The sequence below is a fragment of the Arachis ipaensis genome, chromosome B06 (genome assembly GCF_000816755.2).
Source record: "Arachis ipaensis cultivar K30076 chromosome B06, Araip1.1, whole genome shotgun sequence".
Taxonomy (NCBI): domain Eukaryota; kingdom Viridiplantae; phylum Streptophyta; class Magnoliopsida; order Fabales; family Fabaceae; genus Arachis; species Arachis ipaensis.
Genome location: NC_029790.2, coordinates 70602918 through 70612339, shown reverse-complemented (window position 1 = coordinate 70612339; position 9422 = coordinate 70602918). Strand labels below are relative to the sequence as shown.

Sequence of the window (9422 nt, the reverse complement as noted above, 5' to 3'; positions counted from 1 at the left end):
AATCCTAATTTTCCCCTTTTCCCCAGCCTCAGAACGCAGCCTCCACCCCATCTTTCTTCCAAAACACCAACACCCAAACAAAAGAAAGAAACAAAGAAATGGAAAGGGAGAACAGAGAGCTTGGAATCAGAGAAGAGGGAGCTGCACTTTGCGCTGTCCAGCTCGCCGCCGCAGCACTTCGCCTGCGCCGTTATTCATGCCCATCGCCATGCAGCCGTTGCTAACTCGCCTTGCCATCACCAGCGCTGAAGCAAGGTCACATCGCCATCAGATTTGAAGCCGTTGAGGAGCTGAACGCTCGCGAGGGAGAGGACAAACACGAGGAGAGCTTGTGCGCGAAGGGTAGCACCGCTGTGTCTCTGTCGCGCCTTCATCACTATCGAAGCTGCACTTCGCGTCACCATCGTTGTGCCTCCACCGAACCCGTCACACCGCTGCTGTTGCGATGTCATTACTCTCGCGAGGGAGAAGAGATGCGTGAGGAAGGAAGCTCGCAGGGGAGAAAGAAGAGGCTGCCAGTGCCACCCGCTCTGTCACGTCTGATCTCTGTTATCACCGCGTCGTTGGCACCGAAGGTCCGCCGCCATTGTTTCCATCGCCTCCATGCTTCATGTTCATCGTAGGTTACTCTGCCGTTGCTGTTCTATTCTGCTTTTCCCTGGTAGCATTGAGTTGTGTTCTGTTGCCATTATTTGTTTTGCTATTGCCTTGACTATAACATGCCTCGTTTTCTTGATCTTCTTTAGCTGCCAATCATTACTGTCTTTGTTCGGTATTGCTGTCCTTATCCGGAACCACCGATGTCATTGTTGTTGCTTCCCCAGAAGAACTGAGGTTACTGCTACTGTTCCGGCAGTACTAGCTATTGTAAACTGGAAAGAGAAGGGGATCGCCACATTTAAATTCAACGGTTTCGACTAACTGAGGTAGGGGGTTTAAAATGATTTCAATTTAAGAATGCCTACAAGGTTTATTGAATAACTGCAAATAGATTTAATAGCTGTGAGTAATTGATTGATTATGTAATTATTGAATTGTGGCTGAAATTGTGATTGGAATGGTTGAGATTGTGATTTGGAATTGTTGATTTGTGATATTAATTGATTATGTGGATTGGGAATTGCTTGATGACTAATTGTTGAGAATTTCTGAATTTTAATGGGTTATGTTGGATTTGTTGCCGTTGAGTTGTTATTTGGTATATTGTAATGTTAATGAACCTATGCTTGGAGCAGGATGATCATTTATACCGCGTAGGTAACTTCTTTTATGTTATGGTCTAGTAAGGTATGAAAAATCAAACTGGTTCAGCATAGACTTAATGAACCTATGACTGGGTCAGGTTGGTCATTCATACAGTCTAGGAAACTTTAAAAGTTTTACAAGAAAAATATGGATTTAGGATATTGAGTAATTAACTAATGATTTTAAAGAAAGTTAGTTTCCTTTTAGATGTCTATGAATGCAGTTAACTATTTGCGCTTTATTCTTTACTTTCACGGCATTCTCGACCTCTACTGAGAACATGTGGTTTGGTTCTCACCCCCAAATTTTCCACCCTTTTAGCGACAGGTTTGAAGATGCAATTTGAAGCTGCGAGCGATCAGTAGGCTTTCTTTATGGTTTTAATTGCTTTCATAGAGTCCCCTCGCTCTTGTCCTTTGAGGTTTTATTTTAATAGAGGGGTAGGTGTTGTATTTGGGTTATATGACTTCTTATGTATAAGAATTATTTTCTATAATATTTATGTGATTATTATTATTTGTGAATGTTTGAATTATGACTTTAATGAATAAAAAAACAAAATTTTTTGGAATTTTCTTAAAACTGAAACGCGAACTCGATATAAAGGCTCGATAATTAAGTAGTTAATACTAGAGAAGGTTACGTAATGTTCTTTCTAGTGGAAATACCCTTACTTAAGCAAGGTATTTTGTTGGACGGGACGTTACAGCACCTCAAGGAAGCAAGACTTTGGGGGCTTCTCTAGTGCCAAGGAAATTAGCTCCACAAGTGCTCCACCCAAGATTTGAACCAAGGACCTCAAGGACAAGTAAAGCTCTTGCCAAGAGCTTTCAAGCTCTTGCAAAGAGCTTTGTTCTCTTGTCACAAGGAACCGTGCGCAACACATTGGAAGGAAAGGGAACCAAAGCTCTTGGCCAAAGCTCTTGCCAAGAGCCGAACTCTTCCCTGGGAGGTGCACCATAGGCTGAAAATTGAACTAAAAATCCAAATTAATTCATTTCTTCACCAAATCAAAAGCCCATCCAAATTCCAAAATCCAAGAATAGAAAGTGTATAAATAGGAGCTAGTTTAATGTAATGAAAACCTTTTGACACCTCTAGACTTTACTTTGAATTTTCCTTTTAATTGTCATTTTTCATTTCTGAGCTTTTTACTTTTAAATTTGGATCTTAGAGAATTGGGAAGGAGAATTGATCTCTCTTCTTCCTTGTTCTTGCTTCTGCACTCTTTACTTCTTGTCTTGGATCTTAAGTGGAGAATTGAAGAAATTCTGTTTCAATCTCACTTTGAGATCCCTCTGTTTTAGTTTTCTGCATAATTCAAGGAATTGGGATTTGAATTTAAATTCTGTTTATTGCTTCATCTTCTCTTTATTTCTGCAATTTGCTTTTCTTTACTTCTTTTGCAATTGTTCTTTTTGGATCAAGGAAGGATTTGAGATCTAGACTTGTTATCTAGTCTCTTCCACCCCTGAGATCTTCAACCATCTTTTATTTTGCTGCAAATTAAGCATCCTTTCTGTTTACTTCTCAAAGCATTTTACCTCTCTGTTTGAGATCTATTTCAATTCAATTCATCTTTTGCTCTTCTGTTTAATTGCAATTCACTTGTTCTTGTTTAAATTCTGCAATCCCAACTCCCAATCCCTTTTATAATTAAAGCAATTTACATTTCTTGCACTTTTAGATTCAGCCATTTACATTTCTTGCAATCTAAGTTTCTGCAATTTATATTACTTGTTCTTTAAGGTAGTGTTTGGTTGATGTCCATGTCTCAATGAGACATGGACACAGTGACACATGTCTGCTGTTTGGTTTGGTGAGATACAGAATTTTGATGGACACGGGAGGACACGGATGGACACGGAGACACTAAATTTGTGTACCTCCAATTTGATGAGACACTGAGACACAACTTGTGAGACACTAATTTTTTACTCTTTTACCCTTATTCAATTTTTTAATTTTCAAAATTTGTCCTCTTATCTCTTCAAATATTTCTTTTTTTTACTTCCTCTTTTATATTTTACAACCAAATTTGTTCTCCCATTTTTTTCAAAAAAAAATTATACATTTAATTTTTTATTTATTTAAATTTTAATTAATCTTTGATAAATTTTAGGCTTTGGTTTTCTATTTTTTTTCAAAAAAACTGTATATTTAATATTTGAATGATAATTTAAGATGATATTAGAAGAAAAAAAATATGAAAAGAAATAAAAATTTAATGATAATGATATGTAGCGTTTGAGGTGATAGGTGTTCAGTGGTGTTGATAAAATTGTGGTTAAATGAAGGGTAATTTAGTCTTTTTCAAATATTTGTGTCTTGTTCATTATTTTTACCAAACACAATACATAGACACAAATATTTTATGTCTATGTCTTTAATGTCTGTGTCTTTGTGTCTATGTCTCATCCTATACATCAACCAAACGGAGCCTAAGATCCAGCTTATTTACTTTCTTTGCTCTTTAATTTCCTGCAATTTACCCCTCTCCCTTTATATTTCAAGCAATTTAGTTTCTGTCAATTACACACAACTCAACCAATACTTGATTCGCTTGACTAAATCAACCACTAAACTAAAATTGCTCAATCCTTCAATCCCTGGGGGATCGACCTCACTCATGTGAGTTATTATTACTTGATGCGACCCGGTACACTTGCCGGTGAGTTTTGTGTTGGATCATTTTCCACACATCAGGGATCAGCCCTTCAATATACATGCATAAAATCCTTCTTGAGGAGGATGCCAAGCCCTCAATACAGCCACAAAGAAGATTGAATCCAATAATTAAGGAAGTGGTGCAAAAAGAAGTGCTGAAGTTATGGCAAGCAGGTGTGATTTACCCCATCTTAGACAGTCCTTGGGTGAGCCCAGTTAAAGTAGTTCCCAAGAAAGGGTGATCACAGTTGTGCCAAATGAAAGAAATGAGTTAATACCAACAAGAACAGTGACTGGATGGCGCATGTTATAGACTACAGAAAGCTCAATGAAGCCACAAGGAAGGACCATTTCCCTCTACCATTCATGGACCAAATATTGGAGAGGCTTGCTGGACATGAGTACTATTATTTTTTGGATGGATTCTCAGGCTACAACTAGGTTGTAGTGGATCCTAAAGACCAAGAGAAGACTTCTTTTACTTGCCCTTATGGTATTTTTGCATACATACGTATGCCCTTTATTATGTGCAATGCACCTGCTACATTCCAAAGGTGCATGCTGTCCATTTTTTCTGATATGATTGAGAGGTTTATTGAGGTTTTCATGGATGATTTTTCAGTGTTTGGTGACTCCTTTCCTAATTGCCTACACCATCTTGTCTTGGTGCTCAAGAGATGCCAATAGACTAACCTATTTTTGAACTGGGAAAAAGTGTCATTTTATGGTTACCGAAGGGATAGTCCTTCGCCGTAAAATCTCTAAGAAAGGCATAGAGGTAGATAGAGCCAAGGTGGAAGTGATTGAAATGTTACCTCCACCTTGCAATGTCAAAGCAATTAGGAGTTTCTTGGGACATGCTGGGTTTTATAGAAGGTTCATTAGAGACTTTTCAAAGATTGCCAAACCTTTAAGTAACTTAATTGTCTCTAATGTACCATTCATATTTGATAGAGAATGTATGCAAGCTTTTGATGAGCTTAAAAGCAAGCTCTCCTCTGCACCTATTATAGCACCACCTAGCTGGGACTTACCTTTTGAAATAATGTGTGATTCATCAGATTTTGCTATTGGTGCTGTTTTAGGACAAAGGAGAGACAAGCTAGTGCATGTCATCTACTATGCTAGCAAGGTTCTTAATGAAACCCAAAGGAACTACACCACCACAGAAAAAGAACTTCTTGCTATAGTTTTTACATTTGATAAATTCATATCATATCTCATTCGTTCTAAAGTTATTGTGTTTACTGACCATGCAGCTCTCAAATACTTGTTAACCAAGCAAGAATCCAAGCCCAGATTGATAAGATGGATCCTACTACTTCAAGAATTCAACATTGAAATCAAAGATAGAAGTGGAGCAGAAAATAAGGTGGCTGACCATCTATCAAGGATCCCACATGAGGAGAATGAAGCACACAGCCCTGGGGTAAATGAGAGCTTTCCGGATGAGCAACTGATGATGATTCAAAAGGCCCCATGGGTTACAGATATAGCAAACTTCAAGGCCATTGAGAGTTACCTTCTAACATCAACAAGCACATAAAAAGGAAGCTCATCAATGATGCCAAGAATTACATTTGGAATAAGCCTTACCTCTTTAAGAAGTGTGCTGATAGGATTTTAAAAAGATGCATATCTCATGAGGAAGGACAAGAGGTCCTTTGGCACTGCCATGGATCCACCTATGGAGGACATTTTAGTGGAGAAAGGACCGCAGCCAAGGTATTACAGTGTGGATTTTTTTGGCCTACAATATTCAAGGATGCAAAGGAGTTTGTGACAAAGTGCAATGAGTGTCAAAGGGCTGGCAACCTACCCAAGAAGAATGAAATGCCACAGAGATTTATCATAGAATTGGATTTGTTTGATGTTGGGGATTGATTTCATGGGACCATTCCCACCTTCATAATCAAACAACTACATATTGGTGGCTGTGGACTATGTATCCAAATGGGTGAAAGCCATTGCAACATCAACAAATGACAACAAGGTGGTGATTAATTTCTTGAGGAAGAACATATTTAGCAAGTTTGGGGTTCCAAGAGCTCTTACAAGTGATGGGGTAACTCACTTTTGCAACAGGCAACTTGAGACACTCCTCCTCAAATATGGTGTTAAGCACAAGGTAGAAACCCCATACGATCCACAAACTAATGGTCAAGCTGAAATTTCAAATAGAAAGCTCAAGAGAATCCTTGAGAGGACTGTTGGGAATGCAAGAAAAGATTGGTCCTAGGAGCTAGATGATGCATTATGGGCTTATAGAATAGCTTTTATGACACCTATTGGTATGTCTCCATACCAATTAGTGTTTGGAAAAGCTTGTCATGTACCAGTGCATCTTGAACATAGAGCATTTTGTGCTCTAAAGATGTTGAACTTTGATAATCAAGCTGCTGGAGAAAGAAGATTGCTGCAGCTCAATGAGCTAAAAGAATTCAGATCTCAAGCATATGAAAATGGCAAGATTTACAAGGAGAAAACAAAGAAATGGCATGATCAAAAGCTGGCAAGAAGAGAGTTTGTGGAGGGTCAAAAAGTGCTATTGTACAACTCAGGGCTCAATTTTTTCCCAGGAAAGTTGAAGTCAAGATGATCTGGACCATTTACAGTCATTAAGGCTTCTCCCTATGGTCATGTGGAGCTCATGGATGACAAAACACAGAGAACTTTCACTGTCAATGGCCACAGGCTTAAGCACTACTTGGGAGACTCATTGGATGAGCAAAGAATGAATTACAACCTCAGCTGAAGAGGAAGAACCGTCACGCTAGTGACGTTAAAGAAGTGCTAGTTTGGAGGCACCCCAACATTCATATCCTTTCAATTTCAAGCTTTTTTAGACTACTTTATGTTTAGTCACTTAGGTTGTTTGTTTTTTTAGTTTTAATCATTATATATATGGTTGATAGTTTCTTTGATTTAAGCTCCAATAGTTTCTAGTGTGCTGAAAGTGCAACCTTGCTTGCTACAATAAATGATGTTGTTAATTGGGTTGAGAAACTAACTAAAGAGCTAAGTTTGGGGTGGCCACCAAACCACTTATTTTGAGCTTACATAACACACAACTGAATTAATCTCAAGAAGTAAGCCCAAAATTATGTTTGGTGTGGCCACCACTAAGAGAGATCCATATGTTCATTCAAGCTCAGCCCAATTAATTAATATCCTAATGCATATAGTATATTGATGGGATGAATAAAGGGGATAATTAATTGTGTACATATGAAATGGAAGTGGATGAGTATGAAAGAATTAAATTTATTTCACTCATATTGTACACAATAAATTTCAATCATAAGACCAATTACTATATGCAATGAACTTAAGTTTGGTGTCCAAAAGACACATATTAATTGCTATTTAACAAGAGGAAATTGAAGCAATTTTTTTATCACTAATGAGGGTTGTAACTGAATTTTCAGGAAGAGGTGGGACCCACATGGCATTGAACACTCATCAAGTCAAGGAGTCAAAGTGTACTTCACACTTTGGAACTCAAAATTCAGAAGAAAACTGAACAGTTTAGGGGTTGGCGCCTCTCCCCACGCTGGGCGCCACTCCCAAGTGTGAAAGCTTTAAAATTTTTGCCCATTTCACACCTTCCAGAATCTTCCCTCCCTCCTCTATATAATGCACTCACCCAACCCTCTTCTTCACACTTCAAACTCCTCTTAGCCAAAACTCATCTCCCTTTGTTTTGCTTTCTTTCCCTTGTTTCTTGCTTTCTTGATTGGGACAATCAAGTCCTAAGTTTGGTGTTGAAGCAAACCTTTGCTTTGTTTTCTTTCTTTCCCTTGTTTCAACCCTTTTTATCACTCTTTAAACCCTCTTATCACAACCAAATAGCACCATCAAGAGCCACCGGTTCAAAGAAGAGAAAGACCAAGGAGGCTTCCTCGGGCTCCACAAGCTACAATGAAATCAAGTTCCTCTCATTCTTCCACCAAAACCTATTTTATGGGTAGGCGAGTGAGAGGCAAATAATCTCAGAAGTTGGCTTCCAACTAGGAAGAGATGTGCATAGGGAGAACAACATCGAAATCAATAATAGAGGCTGGGCACTCTTGTGCAACCCACCAAAGAAGGTGGTGGAAAGCCTAGTGAGGGAATTCTATGCGAATGCCATTCCTCAACCTGGGAAACCACATGACTACCAAAGCTATGTGAGGGGGAAGAGCATTAACTATAGCCCTGCCAACCTAGACAGAATGCTGAAGGTAAAGTGCACAAGTTTCACCCGAAGTCATGAAGAAAGGGTGAAACAAATTGATCCTGGGTTTGAAGAGATCTTGAATGAGATTTGTGTCATCAATGTCCAGTGGATTAATGAAAAAGATGGAAGGCCAAACCAGCTGAGAAGAATAGGCTTGTGCCCTCAAGCTAGAGGATGGTTAGACTTTGTGAGGTGATCCCTCAACCCCACCTCCAACCCTTCGAAGGTTACTTTGGAAAATGCTGTACTAATCTACAGCATAATGAAGGGGGAGAACATCAATGTGGCAGAGATGATAGCAACCAATATCCACAGGGTGCTGAAAAGCACCAAAGATAGCACAAGACTTGCCTTCTCAAGCATCATTCAGCAACTTTGTGATTAGGTTGGAGTGGAGAAGGTCATTGATGAAACATTAGTTGAGCAAGACAAACCAATAACTGCCAAGAAAATGGAGAAAGTGGTGGCTATCAACCCACTACAAAGAGCCAAGGAACACACGGCTCAAGTGCAACAGCCACAAGGGCCACCACAACAAGAGGAAGCATACATCCAAGCACCACATCCACAGCTGCTAGCACCAATTCCACATTTCCAAGCACAATTCTAGGAAGGATTTAATTGGGAAGAAATGCAAGGAGACATCCACAAATGAAAGGGGACATCAACCATCTGCGAGAAGACGTTACTCAACTTAGGGAGCAGCAAAAACAATGGGAGCAAATGCAAGAGAGTATCCAACAACTCCAAAGAAGTGTGGAGTACATGAATGAGCAACAAGGACAGTTCCATTAGGAAGAAATGCAAGGTAGCCTCAACAAGATAATGGAGCAAAATCAAGTGCAACAGAGGAACCTTGCTGAATTTAGGTCCCTCTATGAGGCTAGGACCACATCAAGGAGACAATATGACATAAACACACAAGCGAAGCTGAATCACTTGTGTAATGTGGTGGCCACTCTTAACACTGACTATCCAACTTTCATAATAGGAATGGAAGAGATAAGTGCTAGCCAAGAGGAGATACTAGCTAAGCACAAGGAAGATGAAAGAACATTCATGAGGAGGCTAGGCTTTTGGAAGCCAAAAGACACTCCTGTATAAGAAGGAGCCTCCACAAAGAAGAAGGATGGTGATGAGTCTTCCAAGAAGAAGGATAAGGGGAAGGGACCTATGCATTGAAGCTGCTTAAGAATATAAAGGTTGTTGAGTCCCATGGTTGAAAACTATCTTCACAATTTACTGTCCAGTAGTTATTTTGATATAGTAGTTGTTTGTTTATGAGTTTGAA

At 39.2% G+C, this 9422-nt stretch overlaps 1 protein-coding gene across 1 annotated transcript; it reads left to right on the top strand.

Annotated features, from left to right (window-relative positions):
- LOC110264007 lies at positions 230-930 on the top strand. The gene is made up of 2 exons (XM_021105800.1): positions 230-619; positions 747-930. The coding sequence occupies exons 1-2, from the start codon at positions 474-476 to the stop codon at positions 919-921; spliced, it is 321 nt and encodes a 106-aa protein (XP_020961459.1). The 5' UTR covers positions 230-473; the 3' UTR covers positions 922-930.

Coding starts and splice junctions, on each gene's coding strand:
- LOC110264007 (XM_021105800.1), top strand. CDS start 474: ATGCGTGAGGAAGGAAGCTCGCAGGGGAGAAAGAAGAGGCTGCCAGTG. Junction 620..746: donor CTCCATGCTTCATGTTCATC/GTAGGTTACTCT, acceptor GATCTTCTTTAG/CTGCCAATCATTACTGTCTT.